Source organism: Salvelinus namaycush, chromosome 17 (assembly GCF_016432855.1).
Source record: "Salvelinus namaycush isolate Seneca chromosome 17, SaNama_1.0, whole genome shotgun sequence".
Classification (NCBI taxonomy): Eukaryota; Metazoa; Chordata; class Actinopteri; order Salmoniformes; family Salmonidae; genus Salvelinus; species Salvelinus namaycush.
The window spans coordinates 10,727,496-10,752,268 of record NC_052323.1 but is presented as its reverse complement, the minus strand read 5'-3'; the positions used below and the strand labels follow the sequence as shown (position 1 = coordinate 10,752,268).

The following is a 24,773-nucleotide window of genomic DNA, read 5'->3' as shown; positions in this document are numbered from 1 at the left end:
TCACATGTTGGTGCTCATTGGTCCTTTTACATGGAAATGCCCTTAATAGTCAAGGGTAGTGACCATGTGTGTCCCAGAAGGGCTGTATGTTTCCCAGAAGACACTATGGTCAGGAGGGGGAAGTTCAGTTCTATCTCAAGGAAACAGAAGGGGATGAGAGGTGTCAGATGAAAGTGTCACCCGGAGAGTTTCTGCTCACTGGGTATAAAAGACTGATCTTGTGCACCAGTCCTGTGTCTCATCGTAAAAAGACCACTCTCCATCGATTGTTGTTCACTGTGTGTTGAGGCACCTGTGCAGAGTAGGGCTCTCTGTAGAGAGCTGGACTGACTTGGGTAGGGGTGGACTGAGCTGAAGAACGACTGACTGAGTGACAACGGTCTGTGACCAGTTTTGGCTGACAGATACAGGCCTTTCTCTATAACACACACAGCCCAGTGCTCAACAGGATGCCTGTCTCATGTAGGGGGGCTCTGCTCTTGCTTCTAGCCAGTCTTGGAGGTCTGCTCTGGGGGAGGTGGGTGACTTCACCCCCTGCCTCTGGTTCTTCTACATGAAGACTCCCCCAAAAGCCGTAGGGGGAGAGGGCTACCAGCCCATCTGCCAGCGCTACAGGAACCAGTACCATTTTGCCAGCCTGTACCAACGCCAGAGCCGTGCTCCCCTCTGCTCTTCCTACATACTTACCCCTGGCGGAGGCAAACGGCCCAGAAACAAGTGGATGTATGAACCACAGGTGAGTATACTGTATGTCTGTGTGTGTAACTGGGTATTACATTCAGGGTCAATGCCATTTTATTCTTCTCAATTCAAGAAAATAACGTTATTTATGGTGTGTTTGTGTGAAGCCAGCAGTTCTTAGAAAAGTGCTTAAGCACTTGTGACTTCTCTCACCCAAAGCAATTTAAACAAAGTAATGTCATTATTATGTAATCTGGGAAATATTCTGCTTCCGTTTCCGTTTTTAAAGTGGAAATGACAGCGTTTTAGCAACATGACATTTTCTTAAAACCTGTTCATATACACTCCCAGAATAGAATGTTTGGGAATTAACCTCTACACGATCGGTGTGTCCCCCGCGGCACGGTTGAGCTAACGTAGGCTAATGTGATTAGCATGAGGTTGTAAGTAACAAGAACATTTCCCAGGACATAGACATATCTGATATTGGCAGAAAGCTTAAATTCTCGTTAATCTAACTGCACTGTCCAATTTACAGTAGCTATTACAGTGAAAGAATACCATGTTATTGTTCGAGGAGAGTGCACAGTTATGAACTTGAAAATGTATTAATAAACCAATTAGGCACATTTGGGCAGTCTTGATACAACATTTTTTAACAGAAATGCAATGGTTCATTGGCTAAGTCTAAAACTTAGCACATACACTGATGCCATCTAGTGGCCAAAATCTAAATTGCGCCTGGGCTGGAATAATACATTATGGCCTTTCTCTTGCATTTCAAAGATGGTACAAAAAAAATACAAAAAAACATGTTTTTTTCTTTGTATGATCTTTTACCAGATCTAATGTGTTATATTCTCCTACATTAATTTAACATTTCCACAAACTTCAGTGTCTCCTTTCAAATGGTATCAAGAATATGCATATCCTTGCTTCAGATCATGAGCTACAGGAAGTTCGATTTGGGTATGTCATTTTAGGCAAAAATTTAAAGATTGAAACTTAAAACATGATTTTCATTTGTTTTGCACTGCATGGCTGAATGCAGCATTGCAGTATGGTGCACTCAAAATGTATTGTAGTTGAGTAGCCAACCTATGCTACTGCTCAAATGTTGCTGTAATAGGCCTACGTGTTTCTCCTTTGCATGGTGCTTTGTTGCAGGTTTTGTTTTTTGGTTATTTATTGTCAAACTTTAAAAACCGAAGCCAGACTGCAATATTTTAGTAGGCTAGTTAGGACTGTGGCATGTGTCTGTACACTTTCCCTCTGCTGCTCGCTGTAAACCGGACACACGAAAGCAACGCAATTGAAGTTGAATTCACTGATGCGAGCGCAGTAGATGACTAAACAGGTTGACACATTTATACTCGCTTATGTGTCCTTTTTGGCCCGCGTGCCTTGTATTTGACACATGTGTGCTAACCTATTAGCCATGTTACAACTGACTTGTGATCATTGCTATTGCTAGTTTGATTGTATTGACATTCCCAGCCTTAGTTAAAGTCGGCCATTTTTGTTAAAAATATTGAGTCATTGAAACTGAAACGGTGCACCCCTAAGGCCAGCTGTGATTTCAGTGGCGATTTTAGTATGTAAATCTTGGTGGGGCAAAAAAAATGTGGGACGCATGCCAACAAAGACACTACACAACACAACACGAAGCAATACATTAATTGCACTATAACGGTGACAAACGGTGCCCACAAACTGTTAGAGCCTACATAAAGCTGTCCCAACAGCAGTCCCAACACCTTACCACTGCTACAACTGGCAGCGGAGCCTTGTTTGGCAGCGAAACAGTTCATTCAGCCTCATTTACTGCCATTTTAAAAAACAAAGCTGATATGGCTGACTTGCTTAAACAAATGTGGTTTCTACAGACAATTGAGATGTACAAACTATGGCATGAGGGGACGACAAGCGTATAAGAGGCGATCCGTAATTTCGATTAAGACATTAATGAGCGAGCTACGATGAACTGTCAATTTGGACTGGCATTTTGGAGATGCCTTACTCAAGAAAACAAAAGAGACCATGTTTGTATGCGGCTTTAATAACTCAATGCTATATTATTATATTTACATTGTTTGCAAACTGATATGTGACATGTATTAATGCCAAAATAACATGTGAAACAGGCAAAAATGTGGTGCTCAAAACAGGTGCCCCAACTGCCCTGAATAACAGATTGCCACTGTGTGATTTACAACCTGACAGCTACATTTTTGGAAGTACCAAGAAATGTATTGGTGAATTATATTAGTCATGCAACCATCTATTCTGCTAACAATGCCTCACTTTACATAATGGAATTTTGAATCAAACAGAACCCATTTTTAAAACCTCTTGTAAAGTTGTTTTTTTAAGCATAAACTGTGAATTTGATATTTTTTACTAATATTAGGATTTCCTGTCTGACAACACTGTCAGTTCCACTTTAAACTCAAACCCCTTCCTAGTGATTTCCAGGAATAAAAAGACTGGATCATAATTGAAGCTCAGGCCTGTGTTTGTTCTTGTTTTTCTAAATTATGTTCTTATACCCAACAGCTCAGAGTAATCACCAGTGGTAGAATGTTATTACACTGTTAAAAAAAAGTAGAAATGTAGGTTCTTTCTCTCTGTGCTGGTTTTAATCTCAGTGTTCCCTCTGTGTGTTCTAAGTTGGCGTTCTCCAGTAACAGTCCAGAGATGCATCGTTTCCCGCGCCATGGCCCTGTGGACCAGAACGTGGTGGAGAGCCAGGTGGTGCTCCAGGACTACACCAGCTCCTCCTATACTAAGGGTCACCTCAACCCCAGCCTGCACCACTAAGGCCCAGAGGACCACCGTGCCACCTTCACCCTCAGCAACGTGGTCCCTCAGCGGGCAGCCTCAAACTCTAGGCCCCTGGGCTCAGCTGGAGGTTGAGATGAGGGCCCGGATGGGTGATTACTGCATGGGACCGGCGTATGTGGTGACACTGCCATACCTCTCTGAGTGCTGGATTGCCAACCGGGTGGCGGTGCCAGAGTACATGTGGTCTGCCTACTGCTGCCCCTCCGAAAACTCTAGTCTCCCCGCCTGAGACCCTACTTTCCATCATATTCCGCTGTGGGTCGGAACGTCCCTCAGAGTGGAGGGGAGATTGGACCATGTTTTGTGAAAATGGAGGACATGTGTTGAATAATTACACAAGCAAAGATTAAAGCAGATTTAAAAATTGTTTAAGTATGATAACCGCATGAATGAAAAAACAGAGCTTCTCAGCTGTGAACGGAATCTTCTCCAAATACAAATTAAACCTTTGTTCACATGCAGATAAATTCAAATCACAGACGAGGTTACCTCGAGTTGATCTTTGCTCTGGTACAAGGACCTAGAGGAGCTGATGTGAACACACTCTTCCTTTACTTTGTAGTCCACCGCCAATTGTTGTGTATGTGTGGGACTATATGACTACAGAAGTTTGTACTGCTTCTGTAAGGAGATGGAAAGCATTAAGTTAGTCTGATTAATCAGGCTGTACATATTGTTATATACAGCCTGAAACTAATGTGCATATGCCATTCCATATGCACTGTTCCGGCCATTATTATGAGCTGTTCTCCCCTCAGCAGCCTCCTGTGATACCTACCTATACCTGCTTGTAACAGAATCAGCTTAATGAATATGCCCCAGATCTTGATTTGAAGCTCCTGCATGCTTGGACTTGTAGTTTAAGAATCTCACCCACTGTGGTCTTGAACAAGACGTCAATGATTAAAGCAAGCTGTGACGAAGCTGATAGCTCTAGTTTCTGCCAGTGCCATACTAGTGAATGGATACGATTCCAGAACGTTATCAGTAGGTGTTGCTGTCACTAAGTTGTTGATACACAGACTTATTTTCCCTGGTTGGGTTTGGCGAGTCATCGCGACCTAGCGTCTAAAATCCTAATGACACCAACAAGAAGTAGCCTGTTTGCTACAGTAGCACCAAAGTAGTATACTAAATTCCAGCTAGGCTGGGGGGGGGGGGGGGGGGGGGGGAACTAAACAATTTCTAGCTGAAAACTAACCTTGGCAATTGATAGTATGAGAGGATTGACAGTTTATGAAAGGAGACCATTGGTCACTGAATAAAAGTCAAGTGTTTAATCCTGATGGATAATACAGAAAACAAAACGAATAGTACAAAATACCAAAATTGTTATCGTCATCATTGATAAAGTCAAGATACAAGGCCATGATTGATGTATTCAAAGTGAAAATACTCAATTTCATAATATAAAGATACAATGTACATTTGAGAAACATAGAAAACACACAACAAGTTTCTCCATGTACAATTCGACCGCTCAGCCCAACCTGGATGACCGGCATCGCCTTTTTTTGGAGTACGTAGAAGTTGTCCCTAACCACTGATACAAGGTCAGAGCTTTAGATTGCATTTCTAATGGTCAACTTCAGGATTGAGGCCAGGGTAAAATGATCTTAGATCTGTTAGGAAGCAACGTCTACCTTGAGCAGGAATTTCTTTAAACTTTCCCCTCCCCCAAACAAATCATGGTAAATCTCAGTTATCAAACTATAAAAAGCACTCGTGGTTTTTGAGCTGCTCGGGTTCGCTGAAGCCTTTCCCACACTGAGAGCACTGGTGGGCGCTGCCGGCCTTGTCTCTGTCTCCACTGTGGATCAGCTGGTGTCTTTTCAGGTACTCTACCCTGCTGAAACGCCTGCCGCACACCTCGCACCCATACGGACGCTCGCCCGTGTGGATCCGCTGGTGCCTCTCCAGGTTGCTTAGGCGACTAAAGCTCCGCCCACACTGTTGGCAGCGGTGTGGCCTCTCTCCAGTGTGAACCACCTGGTGCCTCTCCAGCGAGCGCGAGTGTGTGAAGCCCTTCCCACAGAGCTCGCAGCGGTGGGGCCGCTCAGCCGCGCACACACACTCGTGGTTCTTCAGGGCCCAGGCATGGCTGAAGGCGTGGCCGCATGAGGCGCAGGGGAACAGGGTGGCCTCCGTCCCTCCCTGCAGGTGAGTGTCCCCCAGGGGGCAGGGGTGCTCCTCCAGCTCAGCCTCGTTGGCAAAGCCCCCACCGCACTGCGTGCAGAAATGCATCAGGTCTCCGGTCTCCTCCTCGCCACTGTCATCCACGCTACCCGGAGCAGATGGGTGATGCAAGGCCTCATCTGAGCCTCCCTGCTCCTCCATCCCCTCACTGTCCCTCAGCCTCTTGGGCCAGCGTGGCTGCAGCGCTCCTCCAGCCCCCCCTGGCAGTGCCCTCTCACCTTCCTTCAGACGGGCACCAGGACCCTGCAGGGCATCACTAGAGTCCCTCTCTGAGGGCGTGGGACTCTCCAGCGCCCCCTCCTGTTCCAACCCATCCAGACCAATGTACTTCTGGCCCAGGCTGAACTCGCTGCCTGCCATTACTTCCGGGTCAGGGCTCATGGAGCCACGGTTGGAGCCTGCTGTGGGAGGGATCCTCAGGGCTGCTTGCTGGCGCCCCCTCTCTGCCCTCAGGGCCGTCTCCAGGCCACTCAGGTCCTCCACGCTCAGCACCCCCTCCGACACCTCTGTTGGAGGGGACCCCACGTCCCACTCCTCCTCATCCCCCTCTTCATGCCTTACGGCTGAGGGCCGCTTCAGGGCCTCCTGGGCCATAGGGCTGAACTCCATGTCTCCTACTGGGCAGAGAGATGGAGAGAGAGGGTCTGTTAGAGGAGCAGTACTATGAAGGCACATGCAAACAATGTACTGCAGACAATAACAAGTGTCCTGTGAAACCTACAAGAAAACTTCAGCATTCCCATTGGGGTTATTGCTCTATCCAAGAGTTGTAGTAATCATGTTTTTGGTTCCGAGCTTTGAGCTGGTGTCAGTACCTTCGCTGTGATTTCTGGATCCAGTATGGCGGTTCTGGTTGGGCGGGTCCATCTTCAGGGCTTCCTTGATCAGCCGCAGAGACGCAGGCTGGTAGCCCCCCTCCACCATGTCACTGGACTAGACAGAGCAAAAATAACTACATTACCCACAATACAGTAACATTAATGCAATGCAGAGTTCACTAGCTTACTTTCATAAGTATTTACAAGTATCCCCAAGTCACAAGTGCCACAAAGAACACGGTTCAAGTTTTACACTGTGCATTTTCTGTAAACGTACAATGTTTAGACAGTTTAAGATGACATGAAAAAAAGTAATTGTATTCTTTAAGTCACCTGGTAGAATACGCAACTGTTCCGTCCTAAAATGATATTCATGTTTAGGGTCTCCAACGTTCTACACTTGACTGCACTTTCTGAACAAGCACTTCTGCACCTGAATATCAAATCAGTGTCTTTCCAACATCCACGCCATCTACCAGCACTGCTGCAGTTTGTCAGTCACACAAACTCAGCAGATTAAGAACATTGTGTATCTATCTGCGTGTGGTGAGACTGAGAACATTGTAAAAAGAACAAACTTCACTGAACAAAAATATAAAAATGCAACATGTAAAGTGTTGGTCCCATGTTTCATGAGCTGCAATAAAAGATCCCAGAAATGTTCCATACACACAAAAAATAAACATTCCTCTCCCTGTTAGTGAGCATTTCTCTTTTGGCAAGATAATCCATCCACCTGACAGGTGTGGCATATCAAGAAGCTGATTAAACAGCATGATCATTACACAGGTGTACCTTGTGCTGAGGACAATAAATCGCCAATAAAACATGTAGTTGTCAAAACAATGCCACAGATGTCTCAAGTTGAGCGAGCATGCTGACTGCAGGAATGTCCACCAGAGCTGTTGCCAGAGAATCGAAAGTTAATTTCTCTCCCATAAGCCAACTCCCAGAATTTGTTAGTACGTCCAACCGGCCTCACAACCGCAGACCACGTGTATGGGGTCACGTGGGAGAGTGGTTTGCAGATGTCAACGTTGTGAACAGTGCCCCATGGTGGTGGGGTTATGGTATGGGCAGGTATAAGCTACAGACAACGAACAACACCGCATTTTATTGATGGCAATTTGGATTGCACAGAGAGAGTGACGAGATCCTGAGGCCCATCACCTCATATTTCAGCATGAACATTTCCCAGTTCTTCCATGGCCTGCATACTTATCAGACATGTCACACCATCGAGCATGTTTGGGATGCTCTGGATCAGCGTGTATGACAGCGTGTTCCAGTTCCCGCCAATATCCAGCAACTTCGCACAGCCATTGAAGAGGAGTGGGACAACATTCCGCAGGCCACAATCAACAGCCTGATCAACTCTATGAGAAGGAGTTGTCGCGCTGCATGAGGAAAATGGATAGTGACTGGTTTTCTGATCCATGCCCAATTATTATTTTTTTTATGTATCCGTGACCAACAGATGCATATCTGCATTCCCAGTCATGTGAAATCCATAGATTAGGACCTAATGAATGCATTTCAATTGACCGGTTTTACTTATATGAACTTTAAGACAGTAAAATCTTTGAAATTGTTACAAGTTGCATTTAGATGTGTGTTCAGTGTAATGGTCTTTGATGCAGTGACGTTGCGTAGGACATATTCAGACTCCTCGGAACACCGCATCTCCCTCACCTCCTCTTTGATGTTGTCCGTCTCCTCCCCCTCTCCTGAAACACAGCCCCCCTCCTCCTCTAGTTCTCCTTCCTCCCCGGGGAACTGAATGAGGTACAGCTCGCGCGCCTCCTTCCACCCTCCCCCCGTTACTACCCTGGCGGCGGCTCCTCCTCCTTCCTCCCCCGCGCCTCCCAAGGCAAGGCCCAGCGTCTGCTTTCCTCCTGCGGGGGATGGGGTGAGGAGGAGGGAGCGGATGGGGTGAGGAGGAAAGGGAGCGGATGGGGTGGAGGAGGAAAGGGAGCGGATGGGGTGGAGGAGGAAAGGGAGCGGATGGGGTGGAGGAGGAAAGGGAGCGGATGGGGTGGAGGAGGAAAGGGAGCGGATGGGGTGGAGGAGGAAAGGGAACGGATGGGGTGGAGGAGGAAAGGGAACGGATGGGGTGGAGGAGGAAAGGGAACGGATGGGGTGGAGGAGGAAAGGGAACGGATGGGGTGGAGGAGGAAAGGGAACGGATGGGGTGGAGGAGGAAAGGGAACGGATGGGGTGGAGGAGGAAAGGGAACGGATGGGGTGGAGGAGGAAAGGGAACGGATGGGGTGGAGGAGGAAAGGGAACGGATGGGGTGGAGGAGGAAAGGGAACGGATGGGGTGGAGGAGGAAAGGGAACGGATGGGGTGGAGGAGGAAAGGGAACGGATGGGGTGAGGAGGAAAGGGAGCGGATGGGGTGAGGAGGAAAGGGAGCGGATGGGGTGAGGAGGAAAGGGAGCGGATGGGGTGGAGGAGGGAGCATTAAGGAAAGAGTGGGAGGGACAGAGCGGAGCGGTGATATAAATAGAGGGGGAAGGGAGAGCGCATTATGAAGGAGAGGAAGGGAAGCAGGGAGAGGAGGAGGGAGCGGGAGAGAGGCGGAGGGGGGCATGAAGGATGGAGGGGAGCGGTGACAGAGGTGGAGAAGTTGGGGGAAGGGAGAAAGCATGTTGAAGGAGAGCGGGAGGAGGAGGAATGGCATGGCGCAGGAGAGCGCATGGAGGAGGGGGGGTGAGAGGGGAGCAGTGACAGTGGAGGAGTTGGGGGAAGGGAGAGAGCATGACGGAGAGGAGGCAGAGTAGGGAGAAGGAGAGAGGGCAGGATGAAGAGCAGAGAGGAAGGTGGGGGCAGGGAGAAGGAGAGAGGGCAGGATGAAGAGCAGAGAGGGAGGGGGAGGTGGGGGTAGGGAGAAGGAGAGAGGGCAGGATGAAGAGCAGAGAGGGAGGGGAGAGGTGGGGGTAGGGAGAAGGAGAAAGGTCGTGATGAAGGAGAGCAGAGAGCAGAGATAGGAGTGGGGGAGGTGAAAGATAGAAAATGAAGAGGAGGTGGGGGAGGGAGAGTGGAGGGAGGTGAGGGAGAGTGGAGGGAGGTGAGGGAGAGTGGAGGGAGGTGAGGGAGGTGAGGGAGGGAGAGTGGAGGGAGGTGGGGGAGGGAGAGTGGAGGGAGGTGGGGGAGGGAGAGTGGAGGGAGGTGGGGGAGGGAGAGTGGAGGGAGGTGGGGGAGGGAGAGTGGAGGAGTAGAGGGAAGGAGAGATGAGACAGCTCAGCCTCTGCCAGATGGCTTCCAACATAACAAGCACCTCTTCACACAAGCATTACAGGCTTTCGACTTAATGGTACATAAGAAATCAACTTGTACTGATGTGATATGCAATCACAAAACATTTCAATCATAATATGATGAATGATGTTTAATGTCAGTTTCATACATAGGGAAATACAAATACATAAACTACTTTATGGTCCGTGATGCTTTTGTGGCTGTACTTACTAAATATGAACACTTACGAGGCACTTCAATTTTCCGCTTTTTCCGCCCACCGTCCTCAGACACTATCAAACCAGCATTGCGGCGATTCTCTGCCCACCCCATCCCGTACTTGCGTTCATTTCTCAGTTTGTTCTCCGTCAGTCGAAGTCGGAGTTTTAGACCGTCCATTTCCTTCCTGTTCAACGATATTTCCACCAGATAGTCATTCACCGTGTCCTGGAACAATTTGGTGATCTCGCACACCGATGCGCGGATCAAACTGTCCATGACTGAGGTTAGGTGGGTCTGGAACGTCTCCACCGAGTCCGCCATGGGTTCGCTGCCTTGGCGATCACACGATGGATATGGGAAACTGGACCAAGCAGATATTCAACTGTAACACGAAAAGTAATAGCTAGAGTTGAACGTTACCAAGTCACATTATCAGTGAGTGACAACCGTACGTTAGTCAGCAGGATCATACATAACGTTACCTGTAATTAAACTAGTGGCTAAGTCTCTGACTTCTTAATTATTATAGTTGTTCTTGCTAGTAATTAGATAGTAGCCTAGCTACTCACTACCAACAAATACAGCAGTTGAGCAAGACAGCCTAACGTCGTATGGCGTGAGGAAAAAAGTAGCACACCGTGAATGTGAACCCATCTTTACCGCGCGACCTAGCTACCACACTTGAGGTTTAGCTAGCTAGCTAACGTTAGCTTGATTGCTACCAAAAGCTTTATACATCTAGCTAACTCGACTACTATTACAACACCACTAAGGCTAGACCATACTATGTAGCAACACTAACGTTACAGTACAAAGCCAGCTAACGAACGATCGTCGCTATCCAACCTTATAAAGCTTCCTTCTTGAATACAACGCTAGCTAGCTCGCTAACGTTAACCTACGTCTCAAGTGGCAGCTAGGCTAGTAATTCTAACTAGCGTTACGTACCGTGCAGTCGCTGAAATCAGGATAACGAACCACCGTTTGTTATAAACGACAACCGATACGTATGAACACTGTAGATAAGCCAAGCGTCAATATGACAAAGGAAAAATAGATCCAACTTTATATCCTCCCTTCCAAGCGCCGTTGAGGACATTGCGCATGCGTAGTAGACATTACCGTATACAACCACATCCTAAAAAATGTCATTTTGAGGCGATGCATGGGTTTAGACGATTGACGTATATAAAACATGGATTGCTGACGCTATGTATTGGCCACTAGTCGGCCATATTGGCACTCCCTCGGTTGGAGGAGCAATCCTCCATAGAGCCTCACAGTGGAGGTGTCATAATACCCATAAAACCTAACGGTCAAACAGGGAAATGGACCTAGAGCTAGAGGTGTCACTACGGACCCGGGTTTGATCCCGGGCTGTATCACAACCAGCTGTGATCGGGAGTCCCATAGGGCACCGTCTGGGTTAGAGGAGGGTTTAGCTGGGGTAGGCCGTCATTGTAAATGAGAATTTGTTCTTAACTGACTTGCCTAGTCAAATAAAAGGTCAAAAAAAATAAAGAAATAATGGTTCCAATCGTTTTTCCACCATTTATTTTCCCATAGGGAATTTTAGAAACACTTAAAATAAGGGTTCTGTTTCGTGTAGGCTTACCGTGGTGACATTTTGATAACTCACCTTGTCCGAGAGATTTACATGGTTATCAATATATTCGTCTCTATTTACTCTCAGACATCGCAGACATCATGCAAAGCGACAAATCCCTGCAAGCTCCTGCACTTCATCTCTAGCTGACATCTTTACTAACAGGTATTGTGTCAATTTAAAACGTGCACAAAACAGTTCACAGAATTGTCCATTTAAATACATTTTGCCAATTTATTCAATATTACATTTAACTAACATTAGATAGTTAATCCAGAGATTCTTACCTTTGCCTCGATTTGGCAGTCTTGTCCAAATCATAGCATTGGCAGTTATTTATTATCGTCACATTAGCAACTAATTAGCGGTAAATTTGCTCCCCTTTGGTCAGTGTGGCGAGGGATGTTCTGATCAATAAATTGCAAAACTCGTGCAGCACACACCATCCCAGAAATACTAAGAAATTAGGAGATGTGAAACTCAATTCATAATAAAACCCATTGTGTTCATTGCCCATAGAGATAGGACTCTAGTGCACAAAAGCCCATTTAGGATGGGCAGCGCCATCGAAGACTTTCACCATTTTGAAGTAGTCAACTTTGTGAGGCTTCCTATGGGATCAGCCAATTAATTATGCTTGTGAGCAAACATTCCATAACTGTAGATGGCAGTAAATCACCAACCTTGGCTTTATACCTGTTCAAATAAATAACACTTCAGTTGGCAGTATGCACCCTTTCACGGAACCCAAACGTCTGTGCACGTGCGCCATCGTGCATACATTTATTTTGTCCCCCCACACCAAACGCATGTTAAAATATAACAACAAACTCTGAACCAATTACATTAATTTGGGGACAGGTCAAAAAGCATGAAACATTTATGGCAATTTAGCTAGCTTGCACTTGCTAGCTAATTTGTCCTATTTAGCTAGCTTGCGGTTGCTAGCTAATTTGTCCTGGGATATAAACATTGAGTTGTTATTTTACCTGAAATGCACAAGGACCTCTACTCCGACAATTAGTCCACACATTAAACGGCCAACTGAATTGTTTCTAGTCATCTCTCCTCCTTCCAGGCTTTTTCATCTTTGAACTTATATGGTGATCTCATCTAAACTTTCATAGTATTACCACGACAACCGGCAACAAAGTTTGTCTTTCAATCACCCACGTGGGTATAACCAATGAGGAGATGGCACGTGGGTACCTGCTTCTATAAACCAATGAGGAGATGAGAGAGGCAGGACTTTCAGCGCGATCTGCGTCAGAAATAGGAATGACTTCTACTTTACACGGAACCCAAACCGGTTGCGCACGTGCGCTATCGTGCATAAATTTATTTTGCCCCCCCACACCAAACGCGATCACGACACGCAGGTTAAAATATCAAAACAAACTCTGAACCAATGACATTCATTTGGGAACAGGTCGAAAAGCATTAAACATGTATGGCAATTTAGCTAGTTAGCTTGCACTTGCTAGCTAACGTTAATTTGTCCTATTTAGCTAGCTTGCTGTTGCTAGCTAATTTGTCCTGGGATATAAACATTGAGTTATTTTACCTGAAATGCACAAGGACCTCTACTCCGACAATTAATCCACACATAAAATGGCCAACCGAATCGTTTCTAGTCATCTCTCCTCCTTCCAGGCTTTTTCATTGTTTAACTTATATGGTGATCGCATCTAAACTTTCATTGTATTACCACGACTACCGGCAAAACAGTTCGTCTTTCAATCACCCACGTGGGTGTAACAGTATAACTTTTTAGTCGGTCCCCTCGCCCCGAACCGGGCGCGAACCAGGGACCCTCTGCACACATCAACAACAGTCACCCACGAAGCATCGTTACCCATCGCTCCACAAAAGCCGCGGCCCTTGCAGAGCAAGGGGAACCACTACTTCAAGGTCTCAAAGCGAGTGACGTAACCGATTGAAATGCTATTAGTGCGCACCACCGCTAACTAGCTAGCCATTTCACATCCGTTACACTCACCCCCCTTTCAACCTCCTCCTTTTCCGCAGCAACCAGTGATCCGGGTCAACAGCATCAATGTAACAGTTTTAACTTTACGTCCGTCCCCTCGCCCCGACCCGGGCACGTACCAGGGACCCTCTGCACACATCAACAACAGTCACCCACGAAGCATCGTTACCCATCGCTCCACAAAAGCCGCGGCCCTTGTAGAGCAAGGGGAACCACTACTTCAAGGTCTCAAAGCGAGTGACGTAACCGATTGAAATGCTATTAGCGCGCACCACCGCTAACTAGCTAGCCATTTCACATCCGTTACATGGGTATAACCAATGAGATGGCACGTGGGTACCTGCTTCTATAAACCAATGAGGAGATGGGAGAGGCAGGACTTGCAGCGCGAACTGCGTCAGAAATAGGAGTGAGTTCTATTTTAGCCCTTGGCGTCGCAGACGCTCGTTGGCGCGTGCGAGCAGTGTGTGTGCAATAATTGAATAACATGGATTTCTACATTTATTTTGCGACGTGTCCGGTCTGGTCAGCATGTTAGCCCTTGGCATCGCAGACGCTCGTTGGCACGCTCGAGCAGTGTGAGTGCAATAATTGAATAATATAGATTTCTAAATTGATTTTGCACAAGCGGTGTAGTCAGCCTGTTTGAGTTTGTTTACCAACTCATAGAAGTATACTGAACAAAAATATAAATGCAACATGCAACAATTTAAAAGATTTGACTGAGTTACAGTTCATATAAGGAAATCAGTCAATTGAAATAAATACATTAGGTCCTAATCTATGGATTTCACACAACTTGGTATACAGATATGCACCTGTTGGTCACAGGCACCTTAGAAAAAAAGATAGGGGCGTGGATCAGAAGACCAGTATCTGGTGTGACCACCATGTGCCTCATGCAGCGTGACACATCTCCTTCTCATAGAGTTGATCAGGCTGTTGATTGTGGCCTGTGGAATGTTGTCCCACTCCTCTTCAATGGCTGTGTGAAGTTGCTGGATATTTGCGGTAACTGGAACATGCTGTCGTACGTTGATCCAGAGCATCCCAAACATGCTCAATGGGTGACATGTCTGGTGAGTATGCAGGCCATGGAAGAACTGGGACTTTTTCAGCTTCCAGGAATGGTGTACAGATCCTTGCGACATGGGGCCGTGCATTATCATGCTGAAACATGAGGTGATGGTGGTGGATGAATGGCCTCAGGATCTCGTCACGGTATCTCTGTGCATTCAAATTGCCTTTGATAAAATGCAGTTATGTTCGTTGTCCGTAGTTTATGCCTGCCCATACCATAATCACCATGGGGCACTCTGTTCACAACAGGGAGCCCCAAAACATTATTAGAACATTAGGTACATTTCTTTCAATGTTAAATTATTAACCGATCACCATTAATATAATATTTTATTTACAATGTACTAATAAAACTAACGGTTTCCTTTTCTTTTCTTGTTTTTTGGCAAAAAGTAAACATCCAGAGAGCCTCTGTATTGCTCCCCCCCCTCTATTTACAGGAAATGGTGAGGTCCTGCCCCCAGACCAGGTGCAAACGTTACTTGCTAGCAGTGAATTGCAAGTGGGGAGTGCAGGTGGAGGATCATGTCTCAGCTTCCTAAAGTAAAATCTGTCTTCCAAAAACGAAAAGAAAGACAGGAGAGAGAAAAGAAGGGGTGACAGTATGTCTCAGGAAGGTGGATGTAGTCCATGAGTGGTGGAAATTAAGGAAGAGATGCAGGCTCTTAGAGATGGATGGGAGTCTCTCCTGTCTGAGGCAACACTGATTGCTACGCAAATGGATGTTGCACCTCAATTTTGCAAGGAACACGGCCACCAGAGGAAAAGGAAGAGATTCCATGGTGAGACCTCTCAAGATGAGACAGCTCAGGACAGTGCAGCAACGGTGTTTTGGAACACAGTGTTTTTTTACTGCTATGGACAACATCATTGTCAGTGACTTGGACACTAGGTTCCACACCTCTGCAAAAATTGTAGAAGAATTTTCTGCTGTTCTGAAAGTTGGGCAGATTAGTGAGGATAAAGTCCCTTCTGTGTGCCAACCACTGATCATGAACTATTCCAGAGATATTACACCTGAGTTTTAAAATGAAGTAAGACACCTGAACACTGTATATGCTGCCACTTTCCCCCCTAACTTGTCCCCTCTTGGTCTCCTGAAGGCAATTTGTAAGATGCAGCTGCAAAGTATTTTTGGAGAAGTGTGCATTGCTTTACGTATATTTTGCACACTGCCTGTGACTTTTGCTGGTGGCGAGAGAGCTTTCAGTAAGCTAAAACTGATTTTTAAAAACTATTTGAGGTCCACTATGTCCCAGGACAGGCTTTGCAGTCTTTCCATGCTGTCCATTGAAAGTCAGTTAGCTAGAAAGCTGGACTTCAAAGACTTGATCAGTGACTTTGCTAGCAGGAATGCTGGGCTCTTGGTGAGTAAGGCTGAGCAAGGGCCAGTGATAACTGTTAAATGGCATTGTTATGGATATTGGATCACTACACACACTACACACACTACTCACAGGCGGAGAATAAGATTGAGAACAGACTGAGAACAAGATATATCTCAAGGTAATGGCTGGATTGCCATAACATTTGTTGTGCAAAATCAAGACCCCAAGTGGAAGAAACCTAATGATTTGGTGACCTCTTGACCTTTCCTCTAGCGCCATTTCCATTTTGTTTTCCATTTCCACTTTTACAGCTGCTTATTTTCTAGTTCAAAAATCTGCTACTGATTTTATTATTTTGTTTGTTATATCATTCTATAGATGATGTTAATTTATTTTAATGGAAGAGGTTAATGTATATTTAAGTTATATTTATTTTAAGTTATTCATTAATGTTAAGAGAATTTTCCTTTCAAGAATTTGACCATTCAAATTACATTTAGACTGTTAAAGATGTCCTTTAGCACAATTCTTATAGAGGGTATCAGTCTTGCATCAAGTAGTGAATTCTACTGTATGCAGAATGCTGCATGCGTGTCTGCACAGTGTTATATTTTCACAGCTCACTGTCAGTAAATATCATACAGTAAATATTGGACTACAAGAGAGTTGCAAGCCTGCAAAGGTAGAGTTAATTAAAGCTTTGAATGGGTCGATTGGGTTCTGGAGGTGTGTGGTTACAGCAATTGCGCAGGGTTGGTGTGGCCTGTGGTGGTGGGGCCCAATGTGATATCTTTTCTTGGGGCCCAAAATCCCAGGCGGTGCCCCTGTCTGCAGTTGTGAGACCTGTTGGACGTACTGCCAAATTCTCTAAAACAATGTTGGAGGCGGCTTATGGTAGAGAAATTAACATTAAACTCTCTGGCAACAGCTCTGGTGGACATTCCTGCAGTCAGCATGCCAATTGCAGTCTGTAGCATTGTGCACAACATTTTTGTGAAATAAACTTTTTGTGCGTATGGAACATTTCTGGGATCTTTTATTTCAGCTCATGAAACATTGGACCAACACTTTACATGTTGTGTTTATATTTTTGTTAAGTGTAGTAGAAGGACAAAATGGACTACTTTAAAATGGAGGTGGCCTCAATGGCTGCTTGTGGGTGCCCACAGACGCCTTAATGCGACAGATAAAAAGAAGAGTCTTCTATCATTCTCTATGACGTTCCTCGTAGTTGTCAATGGGCTGCACTGTGCATTTTGGGCGACTCATGGACAAAGGGAGAATGTCAATTGTTTTTTTTTCTCCCTTCTCTGTCCTCTTTTTGAACAAGGTAAAAGGTAATCCAGGAGCGGAGGCAAGGAGAGGAAACGTGTAAACAAATGCGCTCGTATTAAATTAGACTCCTTCTCCATGTCATCAGTCAAATTACTTTTACATAGGTGGAATTCCAAAATAAATGTATAAAGTGATAAAAACACATTGCGCTTGTGACAGACATTTTACTAATAAAATATTAAGTAGTGTATCGTTTCTTCATATGTCCATGCTTTTCTCCTTTGAGAAAAAAACAGTTGATTTGACAACACTTCTGCACTACTTGATAGAAGGACACCCTTTTGCATCCTCTGTCGAAGTAGGTAATCGAGGTGGGCAGCAGAGTCCTTCACTCACCTACTAATGAATTGACAGAGGAGTCGAGGAGATGACAGACTTTCCAATTGAGAATCTCCCAAAGAGTGCACTCCTTCATGGAGTGAATGGAAGTCAACTGGGTGCTAGCAAACAAAAAATAACAGCATGAATTACGTGAACATGCACAACATTACACATCTTTTCAGAGATGTGAGGTAATTAACTAGCTTTGAAATCGTGAAATTACATACTTTCGAGGAAAATAGGCAGGTTTCTCGACAAATGCCGCGTTCAAGTACTAGTCGGAACTCGGGAATTTCCGACTTGCTAATTGGTTGAAGGCACGTGTATAACTACAACCAGTTAGCAAGTCTGACATTTCCAAGTTTCCTAGTTCTGATTATTACATGAACGCGACATCATACCCTGATTTTTAGAAGGGATTGCGTGACGATTCGTTTAGCAACAGCGTGATGCAGCATGACATGAACGCGATTGGTCGACAGGCTGCTGGGCGGGGCGTTATATCTGTCGATATGCCCTTGAGCAGCACTAATGTGGTTTTCCAACAGCAAAACTCCGATTAACATGACGGTGTTGCTATTGTTTATAAAAGTTTTTCTTTATAATGTCGAAATAAACATGTATCAAACCTCCATATCACACACTCACAAACTGAAATCCTAATATAATAAGATATTATGTGTGTAAACATTGTACAATCAATTAGTGAGAGATTTATCCAAAGCGTTTTACACGGTTGATCATTCAAATTGTTATTACGTTTTTTATGATTATACATATCATTGTTTATATAGTTATGCTTATGATAGAGAATAATGTGTTTATTCAAACGGCTGTGCATCTACCAGGGCCAATATATCCTGTCGCGTGCCGCAGGGTTCGATAATTGGATCTTTGTTATTCCTTATCTATAACCATGACCTTGCTGCCGTGTCTACCGTACTTCCCATTCTCTTTGCTGATGATACCAATTACATTTTATCACACAATAATTTTGACTCACTAATTAATGAAGCCAACTCAAACATGGCCACATTTTCTGAATGGTTCTAGATAATTTGTTTATCTTTAAATGTAAAAACAAATCAACTTTATTATATTCACTTATAATAGTCACAAAATGTTGTTTAAAAAAAAGAGCCAGAATCTCAAATGGTGTGAATGAAATGGAACAAGTCACATCCACTATATTCCTCTGAGTTCTAATTGATGAAAAGTTATCCTGGAAAAATAATATTAAATTTGTGAAATCTGTTGGTATAATCAGAAAGATTAGTGGTTTGGTTCATCAGGCTTTCTTCCTAACTCTATACTATAGCTTTTTTGACCCATATCTCATTTACTGTAATATAGTCTTGTCCAGTACATATGCCTCCTACCTACACAAATTACTCATCATACAAAATACATTTGGAAGACTAGCCACCTCCTCTTAATTACCTGGCTCCATCTGCACCTTTGTTTAAGAAACTCAATGTCTTGTCTATTTACGACGTTAATGTACGCCAAATTTTCACTTTTATCTACAAATACTCATACTTCCCAGCAGTTAGCCAAATACATTTAAACTCAGTTTTTCACAATTCCTGACATTTAATCCTAGTAAAAATCCCCTGTCTTAGGTCAGTTAGGATAACCACTTTATTTTAAGAATGTGAAATATCAGAATAATAGTAGAGAGAATGATTTATTTCAGATTTTATTTCTTTCATCACATTCCCAGTGGGTCAGAACTTTACATACGCTCAATTTGTATTTGGTAGTATTGCCTTTAAATTGTTTACCTTGGGTTAAACGTTTGGGTAGCCTTCCACAAGCTTCCTACAATAAGTTGGGTGAATTTTGGCCCATGCCTCCTGACAGAGCTAGTGTAACTGAGTCAGGTTTGTAGGCCTCCTTGCTCGCACATGCTATTTCAGTTCTGCCCACAAATGTTCAATAGGATTGAGGTCAGGGCTTTGTGATGGCCACTCCAATACCTTTACTTTGTTGTCCTTAAGCCATTTTGCCACAACTTTGGAAGTATGCTTGCGGTCATTGTCCATTTGAAAGACCCATTTGCGACCAAACTTGAACTTCCTTACTGATGTCTTGAGATGTTGCTTCAATATATCCACATAATTTTCCTCCCTCATGATGCCATCTATTTTGTGAAGTGCACCAGCCCCTCCTGCAGCAAAGCACCCACCACAACATGATGCTGCCACCCCCGTGCAACATAACGATGGTCATTATGGCCAAATATTTTTGTTTCATCAGACCAGAGGACATTTCTCCAAAAAGTACGATCTTTGTCCCCATGTGCAGTTGCCAACCGTAGTCTGGCTTTTTTTAATGGCAGTTTTGGAGCAGTGGCTTCTTCCTTGCTGAGCAGCCTTTCAGGTTATGTCGATATAGGACTTGTTTTACTGTGGATATAGATACTTTTGTACCTGTTTCCTCCAGCATCTTCACAAGGTCCTTTGCTGTTGTTCTGGGATTGATTTGCACTTTTCGCACCAAAGTACGTTCATCTCTAGGAGACAGAACGCGTCTCCTTCCTGAGCGGTATGACGGCTGCGTGGTCCCATGGTGTTCATACTTGCGTACTATTGTTTGTACAGATGAACGTGGTACCTTCAGGCATTTGGAAATTGCTCCCAAGGATGAACCAGACTTGTTGAGGTCTACAATTTTTTTTCTGAGGTCTTGGCTGATTTCTTTTGATTTTTCCATGATCTCAAGCAAAGCGGTACTGAGTTTGAAGGTAGGCCTTGAAATACATCCCCAGGTACACCTCCAATTGACTCAAAATATGTCAATTAGCCTATCAGAAGCTTCTAAATGACATCATTTTCTGGAATTTTCCAAGCTGTTTAAAGGCACAGTCAACTTGGTATATGTTAACTTCTGACCCACTGGAATTGTGATACAGTGAATTATAAGTGAAATAATCTGTCTGTAAACAATTGTTGGAAAAATTACTTGTGTCATGCACAAAGTAGATGTCCTAACCAACTTGCCAAAACTTTAGTTTGTTAACAAGAAATGTGTGGAGTGGTTGAAAAACTAGTTTTAATGACTCCAACCTAAGTGTATGTAAACTTCAGACTTCAACTATATCTATGAGGCTTATTTTTATGTATTTTATTGATTTGCACCAAAGAAAACAAGTGATAGACAACAATACAGATTAAAAAACAAATTAAAACAAATTAAACGTTGTGCAGGTGTGGTTGGAAGCTCAAAGGGCTTATGTAAAAACCACACCACAAAAAAACAATATATACTGAACAAAAATATAAACGCAACACGCAACAATTTCAAAGATTTTAAAAAGAATCTGCAGTTTCCAGCTACAATAGTTATTTGCAACATTAACAATGTCTACACTGTATTTCTGATCAATTTGATGTTATTTTATAACTTTCAAAAACAAGGACATTTGACCCCAAACCTTTGAACGGTGGTGTATATATATATATATATATATTATATGAGTGTGCAAAACATTCGGAACACCTCCTCTTTCCATGACATCGACTGACCAGGTGAATCCAGGTGAAAGCTACGATCCTTTATTGATGTCACTTGTTAAATCCACTTCAATCAGTGTAGATGAATGGGAGGAGACGGGTCAAAGAAGGATTTTCTATCCTTGAGACATGGATTGAGTATGTGTGCCATTCAGACGGTGAATGGGCAAGACAAAAGATTGAAGTGCCTTTGAATGGGGGTTAGTAGTAGGTGCCAGATGCACCGTTTTGAGTGCGTCAAGAACTGCAACACTGCTGGGTTTTTCACACTCAAATGTTCCTGTGTGTATCAAGAATGGTCCACCACCCAAAGGACATCCAGCCAACTTGACACAACTGTGGGAAGTATTGGTGCCAACATGGGCCATGATCCCTGTGGAATACTTTCGACACCTCGTAGTCCATGCCCCGAGTAGTTGAGGCTTTTCTGACTGCAACTTCATTCATTGCTTATGATTCACAACAAGAAGTTGTTTCTTTCTCTGGCCACTAGGTGGCGGTCTGTACCTTTTTATATGCTAAATGAGTAATTTACTATTTTACAACTTAGTGTTAGATGTTTTATTCCCCTGGAAGTAGTCTATGGACTAGCAGAAACTGTAATACATTAAACTCTCTTTAAACAGCCATTACAAACTTCAGCTAACTTTAGCCACCGCTAGCTAAAAATCAAGTGATGGGGGCATGTGAGCATGTTCTTGTTGTTTCTTTTTATGGCCAAATCACCTTAAAGCATCATCAAACCAAATATAGAGTTGATGTCAGGTGATTTGGACATTATTTTTCTAAAAATGCTCACATGCCCCAATCACTTCCATTGATTTTTAGCTAGCGGTGGCTAAAGTTAACTGACGTTTGTAATGGATGTTTAAAGAAAACTAAACCTCTAAGTAAGTGGCTTCCAAACCTTTTTGCTGCAGAAACCTACTTTAAGCTCTCATATTTTTCTAGTGACATCACAAAGTAAACCAATATTTCTTGTAACAAACCTGCAGTCTCCTTCCTCTCTGGCCATCCATATGAATGGTTTGATGAGCCAGGACTATGTCAGTTAGACTTCAGAGTGCTGGAATGATAGGTATTGTACCCCTGGTGTGGAGGTGTTTAAGGGTTATGCAGGCATCATTGGAATTAGGGTTGTGACCGTGCAATGTATAGGGGGTGCTCTGCTGTATAGGGGGTGCTGTGCTGTATAGGGGGTGCTCTGCTGTATAGGGGGTGCTGTGCTGTATAGGGTGTGCTCTGCTGTATAGGGTGTGCTCTGCTGTATAGGGTGTGCTCTGCTGAATAGGGTGTGCTCTGCTGTATAGGGTGTGCTCTGCTGAATAGGGTGTGCTCTGCTGTATAGGGTGTGCTCTGCTGAATAGGGTGTGCTCTGCTGTATAGGGGTTGCTGTGCTGTATAGGGGTGCTGTATTGGGGGTGCTGGGGGTGCTGTGCTGTATAGGGGGTGCTGTGCTGTATAGGGTGTGCTCTGCTGAATAGGGTGTGCTCTGCTGTATAGGGTGTGCTCTGCTGAATAGGGTGTGCTCTGCTGTATAGGGTGTGCTCTGCTGAATAGGGTGTGCTCTGCTGTATAGGGGGTGCTGTGCTGTATAGGGGTGCTGTATCGGGGGTGTTGGGGGTGCTGTGCTGTATAGGGGGCGCTGTGCTGTATAGGGGTGCTGTGCTGTATAGGGGGTGCTGTGCTGTATAGGGGGTGCTGTGCTGTATAGGGGGTGTTGTGCTGTATAGGGGGTGCTGTGCTGTATAGGGGGTGCTGTGCTGTATAGGGGGTGCTGTGCTGTATAGGGGTGCTGTGCTGTATAGGGGGTGCTGTGCTGTATAGGGGGTGCTGTGCTGTATAGGGGTGCTATGCTGTATAGGGTGTGCTGTGCTGTGTAGGGTGTGCTCTGCTGAATAGGGTGTGCTGTGCTGTATAGAGGTGCTGTATCGGGGGTGTTGGGGGTGCTGTGCTGTATAGGGGGCGCTGTACTGTATAGGGGTGCTGTGCTGTATAAAAAAACAGCCATATGTCAGGAAATGCACAACGTGTCCATTGGAACAGTCCATCCCACTGGAACTCATGTGACTAGTGAGTGTTAAGGTTTGGTCACTGTCTTTCTCCACTAGATATCTGTGCAGATCAAAGGAGACAAAGAGAGGAAGCCACTTTATGGCTATTGAGATGCAGTATTTTGTCCTTGCCCCTCTTCTTCTTTGTTAAATAGTGGACTCGTAGTTTGTCGTGCTGCTGCTGCCCTTAGGCGACGTTTTGAGAAGGACTGTGGGTGCTGTGCTGTATAGGGGGTGCTGTGCTGTATAGGGGGTTCTGTGCTGTATAGGGGGTGCTGTGCTGTATAGGGGTGCTGTGCTGTATAGGGGTGCTGTCCTGTATAGGGGTGCTGTGCTGTATAGGGGTGCTGTGCTGTATAGGGGCTGCTGTGCTGTATATGGGGTGCTGTGCTGTATAGGGGGTGCTGTGTTGTATAGGGGTGCTGTGCTGTATAGGGGGTGCTGTGCTGTATAGGGGGTGCTGTGTTGTATAGGGGGTGCTGTGTTGTATAGGGGGTGCTGTGTTGTATAGGGGGTGCTGTGTTGTATAGGGGGTGCTGTGCTGTATAGGGGGTGCTGTGCTGTATAGGGGGTGCTGTGCTGTATAGGGGGTGCTGTGTTGTATAGGGGGTGCTGTGCTGTATAGGGGTGCTGTGCTGTATAGGGGTGCTGTGCTGTATAGGGGGTGTTGTGTTGTATAGGGGGTGCTGTGCTGTATAGGGGGTGCTGTGCTGTATAGGGGTGCTGTGCTGTATAGGGGGTGCTGTGTTGTAAAGGGGTGCTGTGCTGTATAGGGGGTGCTGTGCTGTATAGGGGTGCTGTGCTGTATAGGGGGTGCTGTGCTGTATAGGGGTGCTGTGCTGTGTTTCTGGGAGAGGGAGTATATGGATTAAAGAAGTGTGCCTAAATCAGGGTTCCCCAGGAGGAGCACATTTTTGTTCTAACCCAGCGCTAACACACCCTTGATTAGTTGAAGTAGGTGTGTTCGTGGAGGATTTGAGAATATTGTATTCTCATGGAATAGGCTCCTGCTTTATGGGCCATTCTGGTTCAGACAAGGAAGAGCAAAATATGGGGTTTGTTACAGGTTCAAATGTAATCTTTTTGAATATGTTGCTGTAGGAAACATTTTGAGGATGTTTTAATTTTGAAATCGTGAATATATGTACAAGTGCTATATGTTTGTAGATCATTTTTGCTTATGCACTAAAGAGAGGACAATAATACCTTGATTCATGCCCCAGTCCATCTTCCCCTGATAACGCATGTTGCAAGTCATGCCCACTAGGTGACAGCAATCGCTTGCAAACGGAAAAATCAAGACCAGTGATCAGTGAATTTTCCGTGAAATACGCTGTCAATCTAACATTGAAAGAGAAAGCCTGAGCATATGACCAAAAAATAGGATGGATATCATTTTTCTATGAAAAAATATCGTTTGTTTGTTCTCAATCAGCTTTTACAATAAATACCACAAGTCTTAAGCCACTCAATTTGAGTGTTTTGTATGAATGCAGAAATATTTGGAACAAATTTGACTCCAAAAAACGTGCTGAAATCTATG

General features: G+C 44.7%; 1 protein-coding gene and 1 pseudogene across 2 annotated transcripts; one reads left to right on the top strand and one right to left on the bottom strand.

The window, feature by feature from the left end:
- Positions 1–449: 449 nt before the first annotated feature.
- LOC120061890 lies at positions 450–3,852 on the top strand (annotated as a pseudogene).
- A 927-nt stretch (positions 3,853–4,779) lies between these two features.
- On the bottom strand, positions 4,780–11,226 carry LOC120062287 (zinc finger protein with KRAB and SCAN domains 1-like). 2 transcript variants are annotated; one of them, XM_039012125.1, is made up of 5 exons: positions 10,950–11,226; positions 10,028–10,383; positions 8,232–8,434; positions 6,537–6,654; positions 4,780–6,338 (listed from the first exon to the last, which is right to left on the bottom strand). In XM_039012125.1, the coding sequence occupies exons 2-5, from the start codon at positions 10,320–10,322 to the stop codon at positions 5,236–5,238; spliced, it is 1,719 nt and encodes a 572-aa protein (XP_038868053.1). In that variant the 5' UTR covers positions 10,323–10,383; positions 10,950–11,226; the 3' UTR covers positions 4,780–5,235. The 2 variants fall into 2 exon arrangements, with proteins under 2 accessions (XP_038868053.1, XP_038868054.1); XM_039012126.1 differs by having other exon boundaries at positions 4,780–6,335; positions 10,950–11,225.
- Between the last annotated feature and the right edge of the window lie 13,547 nt (positions 11,227–24,773).